This window comes from Podarcis filfolensis (assembly GCF_964270895.1).
Source record: "Podarcis filfolensis genome assembly, chromosome: 3".
NCBI classification, from domain to species: domain Eukaryota; kingdom Metazoa; phylum Chordata; class Lepidosauria; order Squamata; family Lacertidae; genus Podarcis; species Podarcis filfolensis.
The window spans coordinates 119,239,581-119,267,478 of NC_139606.1; the positions used below are offsets into that span (position 1 = coordinate 119,239,581).

At 48.5% G+C, this 27,898-nt stretch overlaps 1 protein-coding gene across 1 annotated transcript in view; it reads right to left on the reverse strand.

The window, feature by feature from the left end:
- The window catches only part of LOC310758621 (L-gulonolactone oxidase), a 47,995-nt gene that overhangs the window by 14,673 nt on the left and 5,424 nt on the right, over window positions 1-27,898 (reverse strand). The window contains exons 4-6 of the mRNA XM_083605384.1: window positions 27,523-27,617; window positions 26,675-26,765; window positions 15,367-15,552 (exon numbers count right to left, since the gene is read on the reverse strand). Coding sequence (XP_083461510.1) covers window positions 15,367-15,552; window positions 26,675-26,765; window positions 27,523-27,617 — 372 coding nt within the window. The remainder of the gene's footprint in view (window positions 1-15,366; window positions 15,553-26,674; window positions 26,766-27,522; window positions 27,618-27,898) is intronic.

The window sequence follows — 27,898 nt, forward strand, 5'->3', positions numbered from 1 at the left end:
TTCCCGAAGAGACCAACTGTGTCTGACCAAACTGTGGGAGGCAGTGGAAGACAGGAGTGCCTGGCGTGCTCTGCTCCAGGGGGTCACGAAGAGGCGGACATGACTAAACGACTAGACAACAACAACACTGCAGCTTGTAAAACAGTGACTGAATTGCCCCCCAAACCTCAGGATTTTATATACAGTCATACTTCATGTTACTTTTGCTTCATGTTACGTTCTTTCAGGTTACGTCCCGCGGCGACCCGGAAGTACCGGAAAGGGTTACTTTCCGGGTTTTGCCTCTCACGCATATGCAGAAGCGCAAAACGATGTCACGCGCATGTGCAGAAGCGGCGAATCACAACCCGCATGTGCACAGACGCGCCACTGCGGGTTGCACTCCTTTCATGTTGTGAGCAGGCCTCCGGAATGGATCCCGTTCACAACCAGAGGTACCACTGTACACTATTTACACAATGAGTCCCGTCTGATTGGCTGATTCTGCTTCCCTCCTGGAGCCTGATTGGTCTTTTCCTTTTTTTATGATTTTTATTAAGATTTTTACATTACAAAAATTAGAAACAAACAGGAAAAAAAAGTCTTTCCATCACATTATTTTTCATTTACTTGTTTCTTGGACCTCCTCATACCTCTCTTTTTTGTATTCCAGTTCAATTTATTAGCTCAGCAATTTGTTTCCCTCTTTATTCTACACAAATCTTTATTCTTAAATTATTGTGATCTTGAAATTTTACTTTTATAAACCCATTTTTTCATATTCTTTTAACCCATTGCAGATAGAAACCTCTTAATTTTAATCCAACATTATTCTAAAGTTCATTAATTTTACAATATCTCTGTAAATAATCTTTAAATTTCTTCCAATCTTCTTCCACTGACTCTTCCCCCTGATCTCGGATCCTGCCGGTCATTTCCTCCAATTCCATATAGTCCATCACCTTCATCTGCCATTCTTCCAAAGTGGGTAGATCTTGTGTCTTCCAATATTTTGCAATAAGTATTCTTGCTGCTGTTGTGGCATACATAAAGAAAGTTCTATCCTTCTTTAACACCGATTGGTCAACTATGCCCAGAAGAAAGGCCTCTGGTTTCTTCAAGAAGGTATATTTAAATACCTTTTTCAGTTCATTATATATCGTCTCCCAGAAAGCCTTAATTCGTGGGCACGTCCACCAAAGGTGAAAGAATGTGCCTTCATTTTCTTTACATTTCCAACATTTATTATCAGGCAAATGATAAATTTTCGCAAGCTTGACCGGGGTCATGTACCACCTATAAATCATTTTCATAATATTCTCTCTTAAGGCATTACATGCCGTGAATTTCATACCTGTGGTCTGATTGGTCTTTTCCTGCAGGCCAATCCGTTGTTGCATTCTACGATCCTACCAGCCTAATAGGCTGATCAACTTCCTCCTGGAGCCTGATTGGTCTTTTCCTGCAAGCCAATCAGTTGCTGCATTCTAGGATCCTACTTGCCTATTGTTCTAGGATCCAAGCTTAGTAACATAACAGAAACAATGGAAGACGCCTTTGTTTGGCAAGCTTTTCCAGCAGGATGAAAAGAGAAAGTTAGATCTCTGAGGCTTTGGGCCTTTTTATTTGTATTGTTTCTAAACCAGAGGTGGATTTAGGGCAGCACGACTGGTTCCCCCACCCTGGGCAATGATGACATAGTAAATTGAGCAGAACAGAAGGCGAGAAGTTGAGAGCAGCTAAATTTTCACCTTGCAAGGAGCGCCGCTTAAATGTGAAAGGACAAAGTCTGCCCCTGTTTAAATCTATCTTCAGGGTTTTTTTTGGGGGGGGGGGAATTCTGGTTATACCTATTTTTAGTTGTTTTTAGGGTATGACCTTGAAATTCATGTGAAAGGTGGTAACATAACAAGGAGAAGGAAGATGAAGGAGGGGGGAAGTTTGAAGAAGAAGCCCGATGCAGCGAAAACACCTTTCTGATTTATGGTGGCACAAACCTTTGCGAAATAACATCCATTCCAACAGATGCGTGAGGCATTATCCTCAGCTGACAGGCGTGGCAACCATAGAAAATGGGGCCAAACAGTCACGAAATGCAAAATCTTCAGTCTGTGGCAATTCTGCACAAAGCTCAAATGTATTTGAAGACACACCGATTGAGAATTCAGAGTAGCAGTGACAGGAGGTACAACACAACCCTCCTAGCTCTCAAATTCGGTGACATGAAGGCATCTTATTATGGAACGTTTCCTTCCAGGTTCTCGCCTTGCGGAATCCCAAAGTCCAGTGTCAGTAGCTGAAATGTTCTGATTTCTAGCCTCCATTTATTGGTTGGGGGGAGGACAGGTTTGGTAGAGGCAATGGAGCTTTTTCATTCTGAGGAATTATCCCTTGCGGGATGGTGATGGTTATTCTCGACTTAGCAGCATCATTAAGAAGATGGAACTGCTTAAAGCTTGCTCTCTCCATCTTCCAAGACACACCTTGAGATGCAGCCTGCAGGCTCCTGGTGGATCAGCTGCTTTTGTTGTGATCCAAAGGCTTTACTGCTCAGCTCCCTCACTCAGCCTTGCCCAACCTGGTGCCCTGAGCGCTCTGAGAAGGCAGAAGTCCAGTCCTGCTTTTACTGGGGTGGGGGGGGTGGGGAACAGCAAGATCTGCGGCTCTTATAAATAACAACAACAACAACAACAACAACAACAATTTTATTATTTATACCCCACCCATCTGGCTGGGTTTCCCCAGCCACTCTGGGCGGCTTCCAACAAAACACTAAAATACAATAACCTATTAAACATTAAAAGCTTCCCTAAACAGGGCTGCCTTCAGATGTCTTCTAAAAGTCTGGTAGTTCTTTTTCTCTTTGACATCTGGTGGGAGGGCGTTCCACAGGGTGGGCGCCACTACCAAGAAGGCCCTCTGCCTGGTTCCCTGTAACTTGGCTTCTCGCAGCGAGGGAACCGCCAGAAGGCCCTCGGAGCTGGACCTCAGTGTCCAGGCTGGACGATGGAGGTGGACTCCTTCAGGTATACTGGACCAGGGCTGTTTAGGGCTTTAAAGGTCAGCACCAACACTTTGAATTGTGCTTGGAAACGTACTGGGAGCCAATGTAGGTCTTTCAAGACCGGTGTTATGTGGTCTCGGCAGCCGCTCCCAGTCACCAGTCTAGCTGCCGCATTCTGGATTAGTTGTAGTTTCCGGGTCACCTTCAAAGGTAGCCCCAGTAGAGCGCACTGCAGTAGTCCAAGCGGGAGATAACTAGAGCAAGCACCACTCTGGCGAGACAGTCCGCGGTCAGGGAGGGTCTAATTCTGCGTACCAGATGGAGCTGGAAGGCAGCCGCCCTGGACACAGAATTGACTGAAACAGAATTGACTGGACACGGAATTGAATGAAAAGCACCCAGGAGCCACGCCAGCTGCTGCGATTCATCCTCCATCATCACTCATTTCTCGCATGACATTCATCTGTATATTTGGGCATTGCCAGGACAGTTCACAGAAGGTGCATGTCGTAAGCAATGAAGGCATCGCCCGATCCGGCCCTAAGCTTTGCGGAAGAGCAACAGCTGGCTGGTGCCCGGAGCCCTGAGTCCAGAATTGCTCTCACTTTGCCGATTGTGAAGCCATTTCTCTCTCTCATCACTGAGCAGCTGTATACACTGGCTCCATCTTAAAAAGTTATGTTCGGGAAAGAAAGCAAAACATCAGTGCACGTCGGTGCAATGGTCCATGCTAATGAATTTAATGCAGTTAAACGCGGCAAATTAGCAGCAGATCCACCTAATTTAAGAAGGCCAACGTCGCCCCAGCACGGGCTCCTGCTCCCAGTTACTTCATTATCCAGGCTCCTTCGCGGCCACGCTCTGTCCTCTGAAGAACTAATGGATCGACACGTGCCAATTATGCCTTCGCTTTTGCTGGTGGTGCAGAGTACATGTCTCAAAAAAAAACAAACCCATTTTGGATGAGATTTAGGTGGAGCGTTTGTCCCTCTCCTCATATCACTAAGACTTGTGGGCATGCAACGAAGCTGGATGTCCGACTTCTTCATGCGGTGCACAGTTGGACTGTGGAACTCACTGCCACAGGAGGCAGGGATGCTCACCAACCTATATAGCTTTGAAAGAGGATTAGACAAAGCCATGGAGGGGGGCCGGCTATTGATGGTTACTAGCCACAATGACTATGTTCTGGCTCCACGGTTGGAGGCAGCTGTGCTTCTGAATCCCAGTTGCTGGGAACCACAAGAGGACAAACAGCTCTTCTGCTTGAATCCTGCTTGTGGGTTTACCTTTGGAGAATCTGTTTGGCCCCCGTGAGGACAGGATGAAGGACATAATAATAATACGATACGATACAATAATCTTTATTGTCATTGTCCCATACAGAACAACGAAATTGAAAAAAATTCAGAAACAAAAAAGCCTGCTATGCCAGCTATCCCAGCCTGGTTAGCCCCCTAAAAACTCTGATACCCCATTTTTAAATACAATATACTGCCACAGAGACTACCTTACACTGCGTTTAAAACCAAAATCGCATTTGGATAGAAACTGTTTCTCAGGCGGCTGGTCCTAGTCTTTATAACCCTGTACCGTCTTCCAGAAGGCAGAAGCTGAAAGAGATCATTTCCGGGGTGCGCACTATCCTGCGCTATCTCTGCAGCTTTCTTATGGCACCTGGAAGCATAGATTTGATCCAAGGTGGGAAGAGTACACCCAATTATTCTCTCCGCAGTCTTGACAACCCTGGACAGCATGGTTTCCCCCTGACCATGCAGCTCCCAAACTACACACACAGACCATAAGTTAATACACTCTCAAAAGTACAATGGTAAAATGTCATCAACATAATAATAATAATATATATTTTTTTTATTTATATCCCGCCCTCCCCAGCCAAAACCGGGCTCAGAGCGGCTAACATCAAATATATAACATATTACCATAAAACCAAGCAATCAATTAAAATACATCCTAAAATCAAATCAGAATCAAAGTGAAATGCAATCAGATGGCAACCCGCAAATTAGGGATGGGGACCGTAAATGCTCACCAGGCCTAACTGTTTATACTGATCTTATATGAGCCTGTGAGAAAAGTTGGGGGGCTATTTTCATGCAAGTTCTTATAAGGAGAAAGGGGGAGTCATACTGGGGGAGTCAGACTGGACCACGGCCAAAGGCCTGGCAGAACAGCTCCGTCTTGCAGCCTCTGCAGAAAGATGTCAGATCCCACAGGGCCCTAGTCTCTTGTGACAGAGTGTTCCACTAGGATGGGGCCACAGCCGAAAAGGCCCTGGCCCTGGTCGAGGCCAGTCTAATCTCCTTGAGGCCCAGGACCTCCAAGATGTTATTATTTGCAGACCGTAAGGTCCTCCATGGGGCATCCCAGGAGAGGCGGCCACAGCAGGGCTATTATTCTTGTGTTCTTATGTAAATCTGTGTTTCTTATTTAAAGGGGACGGAAAGCGAGGAAACCTTTGGTCACCAAATTGCATGGAGAAGTTGGTAAGGAATTGAGACCTGCTGAGATGGAACTTGGCCATCAGAACGGGAAGGAAGAGGAGAGGCACAGATTGTCCCACAGTTAAGTGGATTAAAATTGGATCGCAGGCTCCGCAGCTGTTCTAGCAGCTGTGGTTTACATTCCCACCAGGTGCATCAAACCAACAGTAATTGCTGCACTCCCAACCCTCTGTTGCTTTAAATGTATGTTTTGAAAAATCACAAACATTCCTTCTGAGCCTAACGTACCTTGTGGGGTGGTTCTGAACGAGTTTTTATGCGGGGGAAAGGGCACCGATGGCTGTCCTTGCTCGCCTACACAGCTCCTCCGGCAGTGAATAGCGGGATTATGAAATGCAGTTGGCGCAATGAAATGTACCATCTAAACCCCGTGGCACCATTGATTTGCACCTTTTCAAGAAAAGCGCTTTGGAAGGCAAGCAGAAATAACGATTTTGAAAAACCACAGGTGCTGGCACAGGGGCCGAGCGCCAAAAGGAATCGTTGCCATGATTCCCAGGCTGGAACGTACGAGCGAAGGCTGTCGAGTAAAAGATGGAGGTTCTCTTGAGGTTCCAGGAGTCGTTCTGCTCCAGGTATGCCCTTTGCAAGCAAATCCACGGCTGGAGGCAGCAATGCGTCTGAATTTCAATTGCTGGAAACCACAGGAGGGGAGATTGGCTTTGTGTGCGAATCCTGCCCACAGGCACCGGGTTGGCCACTGTGAGAACAGGATTGCTGGACAAGTTGGGCCATTGTCCTGACCCAGCAGCCTCTTATCTTCTACAGGGAAACCACCTGCCTCTGACCGGATGCAGAAATCCTTCCAGGAAAAAGGTTTTCGCCGTTGCAGCCAGCAGGATCCTTCACCGCCCAATATTGCTTTGGTAACCTCTAAGAAAAAAGCCTGTTCTCTTTGTCCATGGAGTTTCTTGGCAAGGAAACTAGAGTGGCTTGCTGGTTCCTGCTCCAGGTGGATCACGTTTGGTCAAAACTCTCCTGTCCGTCTTGGGTGGCCCTGCACAGCAGAGCTCATAGGTTCTCTGAGTTATTCAAGCCCCTTTGCCACAGCAAGGCAGTGATCCATGAAGGAGACAGCATCTTAAAAATCAGAGACATCACCTTGCCGACAAAGGTCCGTATAGTTAAAGCTCTGGTTTTCCCAGTAGTGATGTATGGAAGTGAGAGCTGGACCATAGAGAAGGCTGATTGCCGAAGAATTGATGCTTTTGAATTCTGGTGCTGGAGGAGACTCTTGAGAGTCCCATGGACTGCAAGAAGATCAACCCGATCCATTCTGAAGGAAATCAGCCCTGAGTGCTCAATGGAAGGACAGATCCTGAAGCCACCTCAGGAGAAGAGAAGACTCCCTGGGAAAGACCCTGATGTTGGGAAAGATGGAGGGCACAAGGAGAAGGGGACGACAGAGGACGAGATGGCTGGACAGTGTTCTCGAAGCTACCAGCATGAGTTTGACCAAACTGCGGGAGGCAGTGGGAGACAGGAGTGCCTGGCGTGCTCTGGTCCAGGGGGTCACGAAGAGTCGGACACGACTGAACGACTAAACAACAATCAACAACAAGAAAAAAGCAGCCACGGGAGAGAGAGCGAGAAGGAGGGTAGCCTTACATAAGCACTAATCTGTGGCAGAGACTAGACCGAGGCTTCTTTCCACAACGTATATCCGCTGCCAGAGCTGAGCACATCTCCTCCCTTGGCATGAATATTTCAGGCCTCTCTGCGCTTGCTTGCTTCCCTTCCACTTCGCTGGGCCCACCGACACAGAGACTGGGAAATGGGCCCTGACAGGCAGGATTAATGGGGAGATTAGCATTTACACGGCGCTTCCCGTCTCCGAACAAATCTGGATCTGCTCCTTGGTGTTTACACATCCCTCTCCTGAGCCAGAGAGGCCTGCATTCTCTGCAGCCGCTTTGACGCTGGGGTTTGGGAAGACGCCTTTAATCTAAGAGGAAGTACGAAGCAACTGAAGGCTGCTGGTTGCAAACAGAGAGTCCTAGAGCTACCGGCGTTGCAAAGATAATGAGCTTTAAGAAGAAAGGAAGGTTTGAGTCAGGGATGTCCCTGACGACACAGAACACTTGAGAGCTAAACCGCTCCTAAAGAAGACAAATTGGACAATTACTTTGCCCATTCATCATGCGGACGCTATCTCTGGTAATGGATGTTCCTTCTCTGGTTGAAGGTTGAAAAGGAAAGCAGCAGTGAACGTGGAGAAGCAGCGGTGCCCGTGGTTGACTTGCCTCATAGCAGCCTCCTAAGATGGGCATGAGTCACATGACCAGCCTGGCTTCCGTTTTCTCCTCTGGGTCCAGCACAGAAGTCCAAACAGATTCGTCCAGGGTTATGGCAAGTGGGTGGAGTGCCGAGGACATGGGACTAATGGTTTTCACCTCCCCAGGTTTTAAAAAAATAACAAGCCTTGATGGTTATTTGCCGGCGCACATAGAATAGAATCATAGAAGTGTACGGTTAGAAGTGAACCTGGGGACAGGGCCTTGCAGAGCCAGGCAGAAGCCCAGGCCAGGTAGATAATGTGCCCCCCCATACATCTTGCTCTCCTTCCCTTTGGACCACAACAGCGAGGCTGAGAGGGGAGTCTTCTTGTCTGAGCAGCCCAGGACCTCCAGACACACGGCCCAGGCTTGTGCTTCAGGGAGGTCACTTCGCTGCTGTAAACACAGTGGCTGGACTTCACCCCCGGAGGCTCACTCCATTGAGACAGACAGATGCCAACAACAAACATTGGAAACTGTTCCGGGATCATTTCTTGAAGAGATTAAAGAAAGGCGCTCCTGCCAGGAATGCAAGCTGGGTTGCTGAGTCTTGGTGGTGAGGCGAAGAGGACTTTGACCACGAGGAGGGCGAGAATAAATTCTGATGACTCGGAAAACAAAGGTCTGGGCACCATCTGCAGACATGGCGCATTCCGCAAAGTTATCCATTCTTAGCCCATAACAATGTTTTGAAAGCAAAGGCAATGTTGGTCTTAGGGCAACACTGAAGAGGTCAGAGGCCAGGATGATGTAGCGTTGAGAAACTGCTTCTCGCTTATCTGGCTATTTATTGTCTGCCACGCAACTATTTCAGGTATGCTGGATGTTTTGTAATGACTGTGCATAGTTATTCCATCGCTGCTGGTAATCCCATAAAACTAGGCATTGTTGATTGTATTACGGCCACCAACTTGGATACCATCACAAAGTGCTTAGTCAAAGTAACGGAGGAAAAGGCTACCCATGGCGATTGGCTCTGATGGCAATGTTTTCACTCTGTGGTCGGAGGCACTGTGCCTCTGAACACCAGTTCCTGTGTTCGAATCCTGCTTGCTGGTTTCCCATTGGGACATCTGTCTGGCTAATGAGAGAACAGGATGGGCTACTGGCTTGATCTAGCTGGCTCTTCTAATGGTGATGCAGCAGGGATCTCCCTGAACTGTCAGGGTCAAATTAATTTCATTAGTAAGAAACCAGACTATCTGCCTAAGAGCTGAACTACATGTTATAACCAAGTTGCATGACTGAAACAGCCCAAGTAATTTGGGCGATGCGTTTTGGGTAAGGAGGAGAGGGTGCTTAATCGTTCGGCTCAGCTCCAACTCTCTAGCTTAAATCTCTCCAAAGCTTATGAACATAAGAAGACAGATCAGGCAATAGGGACCCATCTAGTCTAGCTTTCAGAGTGGCCAACCAGATGTCTCGTCGGACAAACCCCGTAGCACGACCTGAGTTCAAGAGCAACTCTCCCCTCCTGCGGTTTACAGTAACTGGAGGGACACAGGTGGCGCTGTGGTCTAAACCACTGAGCCTCTTCGGCTTGCCGATCGGAAGGTCAGCGGTTCGAATCACTGTGACGGGGTGAGCTCCTGTTGCTCGGTCCCTGCTCCTGCCAACCTAGCAGTTTGAAAGCACGCCAGTGCAAGTAGATAAATAGATACTGCTGTGGCGGGAAGCTAAACGGCATTTCCATGCACTCTGGCACTCGTCACCCTAACCTCTCCATTCTGAAGGAAATCAGCCCTGAGTGCTCACTGGAAGGACAGATCCTGAAGCTGAGGCTCCAAGACTTTGACCACCTCATGAGAAGAGAAGACTCCCTGGGAAAGACCCTGATGTTGGGAAAGATGGAAGGCACAAGGAGAAGGGGACGACAGAGGACGAGATGGTGGGCAGTGTTCTCGAAGCTACCAGCATGAGTTTGACCAAACTGTGGGAGGCAGTGGAAGACAGGAATGCCTGGCGTGCTCTGGTCCAGGGGGTCCAGGGGGTCCACGACTAAACAACAACAATGTATAATTTGGACTATTTAATGTGATTTGATTGGATTGTTAAAGTGGAAACTTTAATAAAAAGGAAATAAAAATAAAAATGTAACCTCCAAAAACTCTTTGGGTTGGCTTTTGTAACTCGCTCTCACAGTAGCTTTTTATTTAAAAATAAAGGGAAGGAGTGTATCAGCTGCAGGATGCGATAAGCCAGAGGGAGTTCCATGAAACCTCATTACTACCCTCATGATGATGTGCTCGAGGCAAAGAGAATAGGAGAGCTAATGAGCACAAATTGGACATAGCAAATGAGGAGACGACGACACGGGACTTCAGTGGCTCAATGGCAGAGCCAGGCAGTTCTGCTGGACATAAAAGCTGCATCTGCTTGCACAGCCCATTGCTGCGGCTCAGGGGCAAAGCCAGGAGCAATGCGACGCATAATGCGCGAGGGCCAAAGGGAATTGTTCATGGCAGCAGCGGGAGGCACGATGAAACAAACAGCCTCCGCCACCCTTCTCCTAACTCTGCGCAATTCAGAGAAGAGCGATTTAATGTTTAAGAGCATTTATGCAACTGGTGGGAAGCAGGCAAAGCAAACCTGGGGGGAAAGCTGGTTGTTGTTGTTGTTGTTTAGTCGTTTAGTCGTGTCTGACTCTTTGTGGCCCCCTGGACCAGGCCCTTCTGTCTTCCGCTGCCTCCCGCAGTTTGGTCAAACTCATGTTGGTAGCTTCCAGAACACTGTCCAACCATCTTGTCCTCTGTCGTCCCCTTCTCCTTGCGCCCTCCATCTTTCCCAACATCAGGGTCTTTTCCAGGGAGTCTTCTCTTCTCATGAGGTGGCCAAAGTCTTGGAGCCTCAGCTTCAGGATCTGTCCTTCCAGTGAGCACTCAGGGCTGATTTCCTTCAGAATGGAGAGGTTTGATCTTCTTGCAGTCCGTGGACTCTCAAGAGTCTCCTCCAGCACCAGAATTCAAAAGCATCAATTCTTTGGCGATCAGCCTTCTTTATGGTCCAGCTCTCACTTCCATACATCACTACTGGCAATCTGGTGGAGAGCGTTAAAAGGACAGCTGGGGCATGGCTGTGTGGGAACAGCACATTGTGTGGCCCACAAGCTCAGTGCCCGACCTGGATTGCAATCCCTGCTTCTCCACGGAAAGACCACTCTGCCTCGAGAAAGGCACTCTTTGGAAAACAGGAAAAGTACCACAAATGACAGAATGGTGAGTTCAGATTTGTGAGTTTGCCGAGATGGCAAAAATGACTGCAGCAATCAAAAATTCTATACAGAATGGGAATGCATAGGGGAATACATGAAGAAATATGGTGTTAAAGCAGAACTCTTAATAGGCAATAGGAACCAGCATAGCTTGGTGGTAGACCACCTTTTTCCTCATGCAGAAGGCCCCAAGTTCAAACCTTGGCATCTCCAACTAGGACTGCCAAAATCTTGGGGAAATGCTGCCAGTCAGTGCAGACAATACTGGGCTGGATGGACCAATTGCCTGACTCGGTGTAAGGTGGATGGTGCATACATCCATCCAAACTTCCTAGGTAAAGGTAAAGGGACCCCTGACCATTAGGTCCAGTCGTGCCTGACTCTGGGGTTGCAGCACTCATCTCGCTTTATTGACTGAGGGAGCCAGCATACAGCTTCCGGGTCATGTGGCCAGCATGACTAAGCCGCTTCTGGCAAACCAGAGCAGCGCACGGAAACACCATTTACCTTCCCGCCAGAGCGGTACCTATTTATCTACTTGCACTTTGCCGTGCTTTCGAACTGTTAGGTTGACAGGAGCAGGGACCGAGCAATGGGAGCTCACCCATCGCGGGGATTTGAACTGCCGACCTTCTGATCAGCAAGCCCTAGGCTCTGTGGTTTAACCCACAGCGCCACCCGCGTCCCTTCCAAACTTCCTACTGGGAGCCCAGAGATGTCAAAACGCCACAAGAGTGCAGCTCTTCTTAATAAGATTTGCGGGGGCCACATATCATGCACGATCTGCATTTCCTTGGGGGGTTTGAGTTGCGTTTTGTCAGTCCTGCTGCCTGTTTATGAGAGAGCTTGATTTCAGAGGACAGGCTGGCCCCCAAAATAGACCCTTCCTGGGCAGATGCTGCCTTCGTCAAACGCCTGCTTGAACATCGATCACGGCCAAGGTTGGCTTGTTTCTCTGGCCAATGGAGGCGATCCGCCTTGCAGCGCAACGCCCAGGGAAGAGAGTCGGCTGTTTTTTACCTTTGAACTGAGGTTGACCCAAAGAGCCAGGCGAGACACAGGCGCAGGGAGTGTGAATGTCAAAAGAGCCTTCTCTCTGCTCTCACAATGGCCAACCAGATGTCCATTATGGGAAACCAACAACCAGGATTTGAACACAAGACCAAATCTCCCCTCCAAAAGTGGAGGCATTGTGGCTAGGAACCACCGATAGAAATCGCCAAACCTCTGAGCGCGTTAGACAGCGACTTTAAAAGCAGACTTTTGGTTATCTTAATCTTTCTCCCTAATATACAGATTTTCCCCTCACTTTTGCCATCTTCAGAAACCACCCTTGTTCCAAACACTAGATATATTTAGAAACCTTGATGCTCTGTGCTTTTGCTCTCAAGACACGACCTCTCAAGAAATTCAGCAAATTAATTTGATTATCTGATTACATAATTAAACGCAGCTCTATTTTATATTTATTTTGGTCTCTGCCTATCTAGATATAGGCCTGGAAGAGACAATCTCTCCACAACTTCACCACTTCCTGGCAGAGGGACACTTCCTGTGTGGTCATTTTAACAACTTACACTTTACAGGTGGAAGTGAATCCGCAACCTGATTGGCCTACAGGAGAATCCCGGAGTTAGCCAATCACGTGGGGCTCATTGTGGAAATAATGTATATAAAGCAGACAGTTCGGGAAAACTTCCATTCCTCACTACTATGAGCTGAATAAAGCGCATGAAATCCACTCTCGACTCCGAGTATTTTTCAGTCCTTTTCTGGAATCCCTGGAGAGCTGATGCCAGTCAGTGCTGGCAATACTAGCCTAGATGGACTTGGTATAAAGACAGCTGCCTCTGCTTCCTTGTGCTCCAGCTCCTTGGCTGGTTTGGGTGTTCCTTTCTGACACCTTTCTGAGCTCTGCAATATCCTTTTTTGAGACGGGCTGGCTGGGGAGGAATTCCCTCGCCCCGGCATACACTCACTGTGCTAACCTCGGTCCTCCTGACCATGACTGATGCCCCTTTAGATCCCTTCGCTCCATTTCCCTCGCAGCCACCGCCTGCAGGCTCCCGGATGTTCCCATCCTGCACTGCCTGGTCATGAACCCTCAGAGGTTAACTGCAAAGCAAACCCAATTCATCACTGTCAACCCGAAGGTGTCCCTTCTGTGCCGCTGTAGTGAGTGCCCGGCGGTGTCCCCAGCAAAGCAGCAGAGTGCATGCAAAATGTCCTGACCTCAGTGCAGCTCAAAGAGACCTCAGCTAGGAAAGTGAGGAAAAGAAAAGGCTTATTTCAGCCTCAGACCTTGGAGAGAGGCTATGGAGCAAAATCTGGTCCGCGTCGCATTTTAATGCAAGCCCCACCTAACCCAACTCTACAGTTCTGTGACTCTACGATTCTAATCCTTGCTTCCGGAAATCATGCACAAATCATGCACACAGCTATCCCTCAAGAAATCGCCCCTTCCCTGATTTTTGTGGTAGGGCTCCTCAGCCAAAAGCAATGTTCACAAAAATGACTGCATTAGGAGAAAATATGCACAAAAATGGACACAGTGGTACCTCGGGTTAAGTACTTAATTCGTTCCGGAGGTCCATTCTTAACCTGAAACTGTTCTTAACCTAATGGGGCCTCCAGCTGCCGCTGCACCACCAGAGCATGATTTATGTTCTCATCCTGAAGCAAAGTTCTTAAGCCGAGGTACTATTTCTGGGTTAGCGGAGTCTGTAACCTGAAGCATCTGTAACATGAAACATATGTGACCAGAGGTACCACTGTATTTTAGTGAGAACGGGATTTCAAAATGCTTTGCAAAACGGCTTGCAAAAGTGTGTATATGAGCCAAAATGGTACACAAAATTGTTTAGGAGAATTTTAAAAGACAAAAAAAGGGGGGAATTGGTGCAGGCTAATGCAGAAATAGCGGGACACAGGTGGCGCTGTGGGTTAAACCACAGAGCCTAGGACTTGTCAATCAGAAGGTTGGCAGTTTGAATCCCTGCAACGGGGTGAGCTCCCGTTGCCCAGTCCCTGCTCCTGCCAACCTAGCAGTTCGAAAGCACGTCAAAGTGCAAGTAGATAAATAGGTACCACTCTGGCGGAAGGATAAATGGCGTTTCCGTGCGCTGCTCTGGTTTGCCAGAAGCAGCTTAGTCATGCTGGCCACATGACCTGGAAGCTGTACGCCGGCTCCCTCGGCCAATAAAGTGAGATGAGCGCCACAACCCCAGAGTCGGTCAGGACTGGACCTAATGGTCAGGGGTCCCTTTACCTTTACTTTTAAAGCAGAAATATTTTCCCAGGCTTACGTGTAGCAAACAAATGGTTAAGAATTCAGGTTGCATGGGAAAAGGCACACAAACACAGCAGACAATGAAAAATCTATTTCCAAAGAACAGATACTCCTTGCAAGTCACTTAATCTTCCTAGTTAAAGTCCTCAGCTTAAAAGATTTTCTAACAAATGAGACACTCGAAGACGGTAGGCGTGTGGGAAGAATATTCATTAACTAATTGCAATTGCAGGCTGGCTGAAGTGTTCTAGGATCATTTGTCCTGCCAAGAGATGTTCTTGGAGACTGCATTTATATAAAACACACACCTCAAAAAAGTGTTAGTTTGATTCATAGACCCGTAAAATTTTAGAGGGCGAAGGGATCCCCAGGGGTCATCTAGTCCAACCCCCTGCAGTGCAGGAATCTCAGCTAAAGCATCTGTGACATATGGTCATTCAACCTCTGCTTAAAAGCATCCAATGAAGGAGAGCCCATCACCTTTCAATGGAGTCCTTTCCATTGTCCAAAGGCTCCTACCAGAGAAAGTTCTTCCTAATGTTTCCTAATGTTTACCTAGACAGCATCTTAAAAAGCAGAGACATCACCTTGCCAACAAAGGTCCATATAGTTCAAGCTCTGGTTTTCCCAGTAGCGATGTATGGAAGTGAGAGCTGGACCATAAAGAAGGCTGATCGCCAAAGAATCGATGCTTTTGAATTCTGGTACTGGAGGAGACTCTTGAGAGTCCCATGGACTGCAAGAAGATCAAACCTCTCCATTCTGAAGGAAATCAGCCCTGAGTGCTCACTGGAAGGACAGATCCTGAAGCTAAGGCTCCAATCCTTTGGCCACCTCATGAGAAGAGAAGACTCCCTGGAAAAGACCCTGATGTTGGAGAAGATGGAGGGCACAAGGAGAAGGGGACGACAGAGGACGAGATGGTTGGACAGTGTTCTCTAAGCTACCAGCATGAGTTTGACCAAACTGCGGGAGGCAGTGGAAGACAGGAGTGCCTGGCGTGCTCTGGTCCAGGGGGTCACGAAGAGGCGGACACGACTAAACAACAACAACAAAATGTTTCCCTGACACCGTTATTTTACCTCTTTCAGCGTTGATGGGAAGGTCGTCTCTTGCAGGTAGAACTCTGGCACACACTGGAAGGTGATGGTCAGGATGATGCCCAAGCAGCCCAGGTGGACGCAGGCTGCCCTGTACAGCTCAGTATTCACAGATTCGGAGCACTCCAGTGTTTCCCCAGAAGCCGTCAACAGCGTCAAAGCGACCACCTGCAAGGGGAAGGAAGAGGAAAGGGAGACATGCTTTAGTTTGGGGTCTATCAAGCCATGGAGGGATGCGGGTGGCGCTGTGGGTTAAACCACAGAGCCTAGGACTTGCCAATCAGAAGGTCGACGGTTCGAATCTCCATGACGGGGTGAGCTCCCGTTGTTCGGTCCCTGCTCCTGCCAACCTAGTAGTTCGAAAGCACACCAGTGCAAGTAGATAAATAGGTACCGCTCCGGCGGGAAGGTAAACACCCTTTTTGTGCACTGCTCTGGTTCTCCAGAAGCGGCTTAGTCATGCTGGCAACACGACCTGGAAGCTGTACGCCGGCTCCCTCGGCCAGTAAAGCAAGATGAGCGCCGCAACCCCAGAGTCGGCCGCGACTGGACCTAATGGTCACGGGTCCCTTTACCTTTATCAAGCCATGACATCTTCTATCTCAGGTGACATTTGGTTTCAGCTGCGGGATCGTCTGCAGTGTTGGTGAATGGCGTGTCCCAGGCGCAACACTGAGGGGAGTCTTCATAGTGACACAAACAGGGCACTCTCTGCTGGAGTTGGTTCTCACATTCAATTGCCTGTAGTCAGGTCTGGCAGGTGGGGTGCATGGGTGCACATCTCCCTACAGAGATCTTTCCTCGTGCTTGAAGGGCCCCCTCTCCATCCATCCCCCACAGCTGAGATTTTGCTTGGAAGAAGTGTTCCAGTTCACAGAATCATAGAATTGGAAGGGAGCTCTTGGTATCCTCTAGTCCAGCGGTTCTCAACCTGTGGGTCCCCAGATGTTGTTGGACTACAACTCCCATCCCCCCTGAGCTCTGGCCTTGCTAGCTAGGTGTGATGGGAGTTGTAGTTCAACAACATCTGGGGACCCACAGGTTGGGAAAGGCTGCTCTAGTCCAACCCTCTACAATGCAGGAATCTCAACAAAAGCATCCATGACAGATGGTCTTTCAACCTCTGCTTAAAAACCCCCAAGGAAGGAGAGTCCACAATGGGAGACCATTCAACTGTTGAACAACTCTTACTGTCATAAGGTTCTTCCTGGTCTTTAGATGGAATCTCCTTTCTTGTAACTTGAAGCCACTGGTTCAATTCTTACCCTCCAGAGCAGCAAAAAACAAGCTTGCTCCCTCTTCCATGTGACAGCCCTTGAGATATTTGAAAATAGCTATCCTATCACCTCTCAGTCTCCTCTTTTCCTTTTTTAAAAAAATCATTTTTATGGATTTTCCAATAAAAAAAATCCAATTAAATATCCAACCATAATACTTCAATTAAAAAACAAAAAACAAAAATAAAAAGATCAAATTATAGTCCAAATTGTATTTATTAATTTCTTGGGGCTCCTCATGGTCTGGATCTCTGGAGCATATCTCCGCATCCTAGTCCTGTTTCTCGGTCTCCTCTTTTCCAGGCTAAACATACCCAGCTCCTTCAACCATTCCTCATCAGGCTTGGTTTCCAGACCTTTGATCATCTCAGTTGCCCTCTTCTGCACACCTTCCAGCTTGTCAACATCCTTCTTAAATTGTGGCACCCAGAACTGGACACAGTAAACTATCTCCATGCCGTGTGTAATTTATAAACTACTACCATCTTGCCAAAGGGATGCGGGTAGTGCTGTCTTAGCCATTCCCTCAGTTGCCCAGAGCTGGATTGTGGTGCAAGGCTTTTATCCCTGCCTAATGCCTAAGGGACATGGGTGGCACTGTGGGTTAAACTACAGAGCCTAGAGCTTGCCGGTCAGAAGGTCGGCGGTTCGAATCCCCGCGATGGGGTGAGCTCCCGTTGCTCGGTCCCTGCTCCTGCCAACCTAACAGTTCGAAAGCACGTCAAAGTGCAAGTAGATAAATAGGTACCACTCTGGCAGGAAGGTAAGCTTCGTTTCCGTGTGCTGCTTTGGTTCGCCAGAAGTGGCTTAGTCATGCTGGCCACATGACCCGGAAGCTGTATGCTGGCTCCCTCGGCCAATAAAGCAAGATGAGCGCCGCAACTCCAGAGTTGGTCACGTCTGGACCTAATGGTCAGGGGTCCCTTTACCTTTACCATCTTGCCGCTCGCTCGCCTTTTCTTTAAAACGGAAAAGCCCCAAACGCTGCAACCTTTCTGCATTGGCTAAGGTGGCTGGGGATGATACGCTGTGTAGTTCAGCAACTTCTGGGAACCCAGAGCTCATCCGTTTAACTCTCCTCCGAGCTCTTGAGCCTTTGCTCCAGCAGGCGGTGCAAGTGAGCTGCCTTTAAGCGCCAGCCTTCGTCCCAACCTCTCTGCACAGCAAATTTCCTCCTGTTCGCTCTTCCTTCATGGACCGGCTTGGCTAGCAATTGTTTTCTGCTGTCCTGATTACAGAGTTTGCCTGCTCAAGGTGAAACCGCAGCACTGTCAGTTTGACTGAATTCCTCCTTAACAGTGACAACTCCGACTGTGCTTAACCTCGCACAGGGAAGCCGCAGAATGAAAGGAGTGTAGAATTAAGAGCCCCAGAGGGACCTTGAGCAAAGCACGACTCTGCTCCTCAGCCTTTTCTCCATATAGGTAATTTTGCGAGGTCAAAGAGGTCCGGAGGAGAAAACATGCTCCAGGGAAATCACACGGAAAAGCAATTGAAAGCGGTCTGCCTATCACTCTGCAAAGTTTTGCAGCTGAGGTTTTGTCATTTCCACATCATGCTGTTTGCTACGATGTTTTGCTTTTTTGTTAAAAAGAAAGAGAGCAGCAGAACTGGTAAGCCAATATCCTCATTCCAGTCGTGGACACTGAGGGCCAAGCTGGTAAGTTTTCTGGAGATACTGTTGGGTGATTAAGCTGGCATCCTGGTCCTGGAAAAGGGAGCGGTAGTACCGCGTCCATTCTTGGGGTTCGACAGTACAACTCTCGGAGGAGAGTTAAAGGGATGAGCTTTGGGTTCCCAGAAGTTGCTGAACTACGCTCATGCTCCAGTAGGCCTGATATGGCACTCCAGAAACAGGATGTGTCCTTGTTGTGCGAGGCATTTATTAGGCTGTAGCAGGCGTTTCTTTCGGCTCTCTGTCCTTTCCATTTAATTAGCTGTTTGTACTTCCATCTAGGGACGCGGGTGGCACTGTGGGTTAAACCACAGAGCCTAGGACTTGCTGATCAGAAGGTCGGCGGTTCGAATCCCCGCGACGGGGTGAGCTCCCGTTGCTCGGTCCCTGCTTCTGCCCACCTAGCAGTTCGAAAGCACATCCAAGTGCAAGTAGATAAACAGGTACCACTCCAGCGGGAAGGTAAACAGTGTTTCCATGCGCTGTTCTGGTTCGCCAGAAGCGGCTTAGTCATGCTAGCCACATGACCTGGAAGCTGTATGCTGGCTCCCTTGGCCAGTAAAGTGAGATGAGCGTCGCAACCCCAGAGTTGGCCATGACTGGACCTAATGGTCAGGGGTCCCTTGACCTTTACCTTTACTTCCGTCTAAGTGAGACGTATGCAGTAAATAAGCGAGGCGACCTGGAGGTCTGATATTTACAGTAAGGTCTCTGCAGGTGTCCCTTTGCCTGTTTGCACTCAGAGTCAAACCAGGTGGCAAATTCCGTTAACCCTTCTGTGGCAGTGTTTCGGATCACGGTATCTGCTCACTACAGAGTCCTGTATAACTCAGAGGCTTGCCTATTTTTATTAATAGAGCAATATGACTTTGCCAAGCCTGCTGCTCCCATAGGAAGCTGCCTTATGCTGAGCTAGAGTTAGACCATTGGTCCATCGTGTTCAGTACTCTCAACACTAGGATGCAAGGAAAGCCTACTGGATCAGGCCCGTGGCCCATCTAGTCCAGCCTCCTGTTCTCACAGTGGCCAACCAGCTGCCTCTATAAAAACCGCAAGCAGGACCCGGGCACAACAGCAACACTCTCAACCTCCTCTGGTTTCCAACACTTGGTATTCAAAAGCATCACTGCCTCTGACTGTGGGGGCAGAACACAGCCATCCTCCTCTTCCTCCAGGAATTTGTCCTATCCTCTTTTAAAGCCATCCAAGTTGGTGACCATCACTGCCCCTTGTGGGAGGGAGTTCCGCAGTTTAATACGTTTAGCATTCAGCTTCATTGGGTGCCCCTGAGTTCTAGTCTTGTAAGGGGGGGGGGCGGAGAGAAAATGTTACATCCTTATTAATTATAATTCCCACAGATAGCAGGTCATAAGAGAGTCATAGTTACCCCTGCCATTCCTTGATTTTCTTTTTTTTATTTCCAAAACCGAAAAAAGAAAAATCACAAACATCAAATTCAACATCCATATTCATTTTCTAACATAAACCTACTACATAATTAACTAAATTAAAATATACCTAACTGCTCTAAACTTCTCTTTGCTGTATACAAATACAACACAGCTAGAAATTGTATATTAAAGCTTTTATATTATAAATAATATTTCAAATTCCCCTATACCCCTCTCCCCATTGATTTTCTTTGCTTTGAAAGATAAGGTGCAATCTGAACTATACACACTTGTGGCCACATTACAGATTCCTATAACGGCACACATCTTGGTAGCTGCCCAAAAGAGGACGTCTCGGTTATCCTGAATCATCCAGGGAGCGCAGGCTCTTGCCTGTGCCGTCTTAATCCTAGCAAATGCAGCCTAAAGCCCCGAAAAATGGGACTCATTAGAGGCGGATGCGAGACACCAATTACTGCAAATCTATTTGAATCCTGGAGCGCTGAGAAAGCAAGAGACCGAGAGGGGAGGCAGTGACGCTTCTGAGCTTGACTACTTCCTGGGAGAGTGGCCGAGGGCGCCAAAGAATCAGAGTTGCTTCGCCGGGATGCTGTTGCCCCAAAGCGACCAAGGGACTCAGAATCAGAGGGTCTCTTGGGCCTGGGTCCTGCTTGCAAGTTTCCCATTGGGGCATCGGCCTCTGTGAGAACAGGATGCTGGACTCGATGGGCCCCCTTTGGCAAGATCCACCAGCCACTCTCTTCTTATTACCTCATTTATGTGATCCACGGAAGCTCTTGCTTTCAAATCTGTAATAATGCGCTTCAGCAAACTCAGCTTTGCAGTGGGGAAGAGAGTGGGCCAGTTTCCTGGGCAAGGGGGCTTCTCTCTCCCAGTTTGCCAGTGGCTGCCCAGGGAAGCCAGTGACTCTGACGCAGCCTTCCCTACCACCTTGGCTCAGACCCTGTCCTGGAGGTGCAGGGAGGCTGCAGAAGGGACTGACTCTCTGCTCCAGCCCTGCATTCTTCCTGCACCAGATTCCCCCAACCTGGTGCCCTCCAGGTGTCCAAGCCAGCAGGGCCATGGTGGAAGAAGTTGTGGAAGGTGTAGAAGGACAGCCTGTGAGACAGAGCCTTCAAAGCCTTCTTTTTCCTCCTCCAGATTTCACCAGAGCCCAACTTTCCTGCATTCGGAGATGTTGACAGCAGACAGGGATACTGCAATTCAGGTGCATTCCGCCCCGAAGGCTGATTTTTAAGTGTGGTTGTTTGGTGTGTTGCCATTAAGGTGAGTAAATTCAATCTTAGTTTTCCTCCATATTCAGAGTGAATAATGTTTCTGAATCCGTTGCTGGAAACCACAGGAGGGGAGAGTTGCTCTTCTGCTCAAATCCTGCTGGGGGGTTTCCATTCAGGCATCTGGTTGGCCACTGCAAGAACAGGATGCTGGACTAGATGGGCCTTTGCCCTGATTCAGCAGGTGCTTCTTGCATGCTTATATGGGCTACAAGAGTTATAGGGCCTCTATAGTTACCGGCGGAATGCACCAGGGACACAGGTGGCGCTGTGGGTTAAACCACAGAGCCTAGGACTTGCCGATCAGAAGGTTGGTGGTTTGAATCCCTGCGACGGGGTGAGCTCCCGTTGCTCGGTCCCTGCTCCTGCCAACCTAGCAGTTCAAAAGCACATCAAAGTGCAAGTAGATAAATAGGTACTGCTCCAGCAGGAAGGTAAACGGCGTTTCCATGTGCTGCTCTGGTTCGCCAGAAGTGGCTTAGTCATGCTGGCCACATGACCTGGAAGCTGTACGCCGGCTCCCTCGGCCAATAAAGCGAGATGAGTGCCGCAACCCCAGAGTTGGCCACGACTGGACCTAACGGTCAGGGATCCCTTTACCTTTACTATAGTTACCGTGGCTGAAAGTAGGACATTTTGGAGGGAGCGCTGCAGCAGCTAGTCTTCATGCACTCAAGGGCCAATTGCAAAGGAGAAATTTCAGGCTGTGCGGGAAGTGAGGACCTTTGCAAGATTTCTGGGGTCTCTGCTGGCAACTGCAGATTGACAGCCTCCTCTTCCCACTGCCAAACCACCAACCCTTCTCTCATGTCTTAGAATTTTCTCCTTTAGTTATTTTATGGACTTGTTTTTGACGGCTGCTCATGAATTTTAACTAATGTCGATTCCCGAACGGCAGAGGCTGCCCTGCCTCTTTTGTCTTCCTATCGATCACCTGCCCCCTTTTATTAGCTTCCTTTCTCCTTCCCTCCCTTCTCCTTCCCCCACCCCCCGCCTATCCGTCACTTCTTATAAGTCACTGTTTTTTTTGCAAGGTGCATGGAATCTATCAATTGCGTTGGAAGCCGGATAATCCATCCCGCCGCTGCAAAATCCAAGCCGGGAACATCCATTCATCTCGCAAAGAGCCTTGGGATGATGGTAATGATATCACAAATAATGAGGAAGTGGCGGAGCTCTGTGTTCCCCAAAAACACAAAGCCCACAGCTCCCACACAACACCCCCACAAACAAGCTATGAGAAGTATGAGATTGGTAAATTGGTAAATACTTCATTCACAGATCAGGTGAATTTGCTTTTCTGTGTGTGTGAGAGAGAAGGGGGCTGGGTAGGATTCGTAAATCATTGAGAGTTTCACATTACCTGCCAGTCCCTGATAAATCAGTGTCCCTGTTATTGCCTCTTGGAAATAAATGCCAATTAATTTCGTTAGGGTGAGTTGCTGGCATCGTTTTTCTCCTGCACCTGATGACGCGGATTCAAGTGCACAAAAGCTTATGATGCCATTTTTTAAATAATAATAATGTGTTTGTCTCCAAGGTGCAGCAAGGTTCTTCCTTGATTTTGCTGGCACGTGCCAATGAGAGCTTGTGTGGTAAAGTGGTTAGTGAGTGTCAGACTAGGACCTGAGAGATCAGGGTTCAAGTCCTCACTAGACAATGAAGATCACCTTGGAGAGTCCATTGCCTTCTTAGGGAGTCCGTTCCACCACTGAACAGCTCTCACCATTAGAAAGTTCTGCCTAAGGTTTTAGCTAGGAACTTCTTCCTTGTAATTTGGAGAGTCGACCACCTCCAGAAAGAGACTTCCACTGTCGAGCAGCTCTTGCTGTCAGAAAGTTCTTCCTGATATTGAGTCAGAATCTCCTTTCTCATAACTTGAAGCCATTGGTTTGGGTCCTTCTCTCCAGAGCAAACAAGCTTGTTCCCTCCTCCATGTGACAGCCCTTGAGATATTTGAAGATAGACATCACCTTGCCGACAAAGGTCCATATAGTTAAAGCTCTTGTTTTCCCAGTAGTGATGTATGGAAGTGAGAGCTGGACCATAAAGAAGGCTGATCGCCGAAGAATTGATGCTTTTGAATTCTGGTGCTGGAGGAGACTCTTGAGAGTCCCATGGACTGCAAGAAGATCAAACTGATCCATTCTGAAGGAAATCAGCCCTGAGTGCTCACTGGAAGGACAGATCCTGAAGCTGAGGCTCCAGTCCTTTGGCCAACTCATGAGAAGAGAAGACTCCCTGGGAAAGACCCTGATGTTGGGAAAGATGGAGGGCACAAGGAGAAGGGGACGACAGAGGACGAGATGGTTGGACAGTGTTCTCAAAGCTACCAGCATGAGTTTGACCAAACTGTGGGAGGCAGTGGAAGACAGGAGTGCCTGGCGTGCTCTGGTCCACGGGGTCACAAAGAGTCGGACACGACTAAACAACAACAACAAATCCTATCTCCTCTCTGTCTCCTCTTTTCCAGGCTAAGCATACCGAGCTCCTTCAACCGTTCCTCATCAGGCTTAGTTTCCAGACCCTTGAGCAAACTTGCTCCATCTTCCACGTGACAATAGCCCTTCAGATACTTGAAGACAGCTATCATGTCACTTCTTACATCTTTCTCATGTGTATATAAACCAGTGTGGCATTAACGGTTAGAGTGTTGGACCTGAGAGACCAGGGTTCGAATCCCCACTCAGACCTGAAGCTCACTGGGGGGACCTTGGGCCAGTCCCTATCTCTTAACCTACCTCACAGGGATGTTGTGAGGATGAATGAGGGAGAAGGAGAACCATGCACACCACTTTGGACTCCTTGGAAAGAAAGGTGGCATATAAATGTTACAGATAAACAAATAAAATAGATAATCTGATGGGCAAAGACCCTCCTGGCTTCTAAATCAATAGACGACAGATGGTTGCAAAATAAATGACTACAGCAGCCTTCGTCAACCTGGCACCCTGCAGTTGTCGTGGACTACAACTCCCATCAGCCGTGCTGGTTGTGGCTGATGGGAGTTGTAGTCCAAAAATGTTCAGAGAGCACTTGGCTATCGGAGGCTGGAAGACAGCATACTGAGCTGAGTCTAACAGTGATGCACAATGTTTGTGGGAGTTTTATCAGTGATTTTTTGCTCCAAGCAAGTAAATAACTCAGTGGTAACAGCCAGGGGCCAGGAAAGACAGTTCTTTCCCCATAATATATCCCCAAAGTTATTGCACCTTTGTTATTGCAGCTTAATTGTAATCTGCTTTGGGGGCTGGTCTTGGCTAAACAGTGGGCTATAAATAATCGCATTCTTTGAATTAATAATAATCTCTTTTGCAGGCTTCCTTTCTGTCTCGGTGCTCAGGGGACCTTACAAACTCCCATCATTTCTGAACGTACGCAGTTGGGTGTCCAGGTGCCCCCAGCTGAATTTGCAACACCCTGTACCTTTTCCTCTCTCCTTCCTTCATTTCTGGGGAGCCCTGACTGCTGCTGTGTGAAATATGGGGGCTCCCTCTGCATATCTTGAGGAAGCGATTTGCTGTGGGTGCTTGGCGCAAGACAAACAATTTTTAAAATGCCCAATTTTCCTCGGCGTTTCCTCCCACCTTAAATCTAGGGGGAAACTTCTAATGATCTCACTGCCTGTCAAATTGCCATCTGGTTTGGTTTCATTCCTGTTCTCACATCATTGATCTTATAGCAATCCCCCTCCTATGTTTTATTATTAAAGCTAGAAGGATACATCAGCCCACAGGACAAAATCTGTTTAGGAAAATGTTTTCCTAAACTAGAAGTGACTCCCATACGAAGAAATATTGTGAGGTTTGGGACTTTTCAGTTTAAAGAAAAGGGAAGTTAAAGGCTACTTGAGAGGAAGTAGATAGAGGAAAGTTTCTCTCTCTCTCATAGTACAAGTTCTCGTGGACAACTGAAAGTCGGAAGATTCAGATAAGAGAAATGGAAGTAAGAACGAAAGAATAGCCTGGTGGACGAGACCAATGGCCCATCTAGTCACTAGGATGGCCCACTCGGTAGAGCATGAGACTCGATCTCTGGGTCGCGGGTTCAAGTCCTACGTTGGGCAAAAAGATTCCTGCATTGCAGGGGGTTGGACTAGATGACCCTTGGGGTCCCTTCTAACCAGGGGAGTCTTTAGCATAGGCGCCGCCAGGGTGCAAAGATCTGCCCAGAGCCCCCAAGTCTGACAAGCGCTGCCATTGTGAATGACAAGCGCCGCAGCTAGTGTGGCGCATCTTTGGTAAATGAGTGCACAAATTTGAAAGTCCTTTAGTGAAACAGTAGGTACTGTGGTACCTCGGGTTAAGAACTTAATTCGTTCTGGAGGTCCCTTCTTAACCTGAAACTGTTCTTAACCTGAAGCACCACTTTAGCTAATGGGGCCTCCCGCTGCCGCCATGCCGCTGGAGCATGATTTCTGTTCTTATCCTGAAGCACTATTTCTGGGTTAGCGGAGTCTGTAACCTGAAGCATATGTAACCTGAAGCGTCTGTAACCCGAGGTACCACTGTATACATTTCAGTAATACCTAGGTATATATGTACAGTCATACCTCATGTTATGTTTGCTTCACGTTGCGGGTTTTCAGGTTGTGTCCCGCAGCGACCCGGAAGTACTGGAAAGGGTTACTTCCAGGTTTCGTCACTCACGCATGCGCAGGCGCGCAAAATGACATCATGCGCATGCGCAGAAGTGGCGAATCGCGACCTGCGCATGCACAGACGCGCAGGCACGGGTTGCGTACTTTTCAGGTTGTGAATGGGCCTCCAGAACGGAGGTGAGCTCCCATTGCTCTGTCCCAGCTACTGCCAACCTAGCAGTTTGAAAGCACGTCAAAGTGCAAGTAGATAAATAGGTACCGCTGCAGCGGGAAAGTAAACGGTGTTTCCATGCGCTCTGGTTTCCGTCACTGTGTCCCGTTGCACCAGAAGCATTTTAGTCATGCTGGACACATGACCCGGAAAGCTGTCTGTGGACAAATGCTGGCTCCCTCGGCCTGAAAGCGAGATGAGCAGCGCAACCCCATAGTTTGACTGGACTTAACCGTCCAGGGCTCCTTTACCTTTTACTGAGATATGTCTTAGGATATGTGGACTTTTGGGGCTGATCCAGCAGGCTCTCCTTATAAGCTCTCTTTTTTGGAGAATTTTAAAGGTAAAGGGTAAAGGGACCCCTGCGCGTTAGGTCCAGTCGCAGACGACTCTGGGGTTGCGGCGCTCATCTCGCTTTACTGGCCGAGGGAGCTGGCGTACAGCTTCCGGGTGATGTGGCCAGCAGGACTAAGCCACTTCTGGCAAACCAGAGCAGCGCATGGAAACACCATTTACCTTCCCGCCAAAGTGGTACCTATTGATCTACTTGCACTTTGACGTGCTTTCGAACTGCTAGGTGGGCAGGAGCAGGGACCGAGCAACGGGAGCTCTCCCCGTCGTGGGGATTCGAACTGCGAACCTTCTGATCAGCAAGTCCTAGGCTCTGTGGTTTAACCCACAGCACCACCCACGTCCCCTGGTGAATATTAGGACAAAGCTTTTACTCTTCAAGTCCTGCTCAGCTGCACCATCAGTTTTGTGCTACCTGACAAGTTGCCGTGTGACCTGCTCGCTTGCCAGTCACCTGGACTCTTCTTGCTACAGCCCATGTGGTTCTTACCTGCGTCGCCAAAATGCCGTGCCTGAGCCCCGTGTTGTGGGTTCCGGTGCCAACGACGCCGGCGGCTGTCACATCCGAAACGGCCCCTAGACTGAAGGTGGGGAAAAGGGGGGAATGTGAGCTGTAGGCAAGAAGGCAGAGGCTTTCTCTATTGTTTATTCCCCAAGGCGGCTGCTGAGACAATGATATTAGCGAACGTGACGTTTGGCACAAAAGGTAATTAATTGCCACCTGCTCCGGATCCCGAACACGCCAAAATGAAATGAGACACGCATGTCACGGCACATCAAGCCGCAGAACAAGCGCATTGAAATAGGAAGGAGCCTTGGCTGTTGATCTGCATTTCTGAAAATACAGATATTCCTTTGAGATGTGTGCAGCTTGGTGCGACTGAAATAGCACTCCAGCCTGCCCCAAATTAGTGGGCAAACCTGCCTTTTCGACATTTCCCCTCCAACGTGAACCTTTCCTTCCAACTAATAGTTTCACCCAAACTCCAGCAGAACAACAGTCCTGAATTGCAGAGAGCCTGCAATTATTCTGCAGATGGAAGGACAAAAGAAGAGGAGTCAATCTTATTAAGCCCTTCTGTGATTAAAAGGCTCCTTTGGCCCCGATGTCAGGGCATCTGAGCAAATTTGCATGCGATGCTGCGAGCCCGCAGGTCACTCCTCAAAAGAACTCATTTGCCACAAAGGCTTCTGAGTGCCGTCTCGGCTAAAGAGAGGGCATCGGGGGTGAAAGATCCCAGCTGGGGCCTTTGACTCACAGAGGCCTTTGCCAACCCAGTGCCCCCCTAAGCGCTGATATTGGTGGCATTTCAGCACATGCAAAGTTGTCTTACTTACATGGGCAAAGCCAAGCCGTATTTGCTCAACTCGGTGTTCAGATCAGAGAGAAGGATGCCAGCCTCTGCTGTCACTTGCTTCTTCTCTTTGTCCACCTGCAAGCGACAAGACTGGCTCTTTTATCTGCATCTATATATAATAATGGGACGCGGGTGGCGCTGTGGGTTAAACCACAGAGCCTAGGACTTGCCGATCAGAAGGTTGGCGGTTCGAATCTCCGTGACGGGGTGAGCTCCCGTTGCTCGGTCCCTGCTCCTGCCAACCTAACAGTTCGAAAGCATATCAAAGTGGAAGTAGATAAATAGGTACCGCTCCGGCGGGAAGGTAAACAGCATTTCTGTGCACTGCTCTGGTTCGCCAGAAGCGGCTTAGTCAT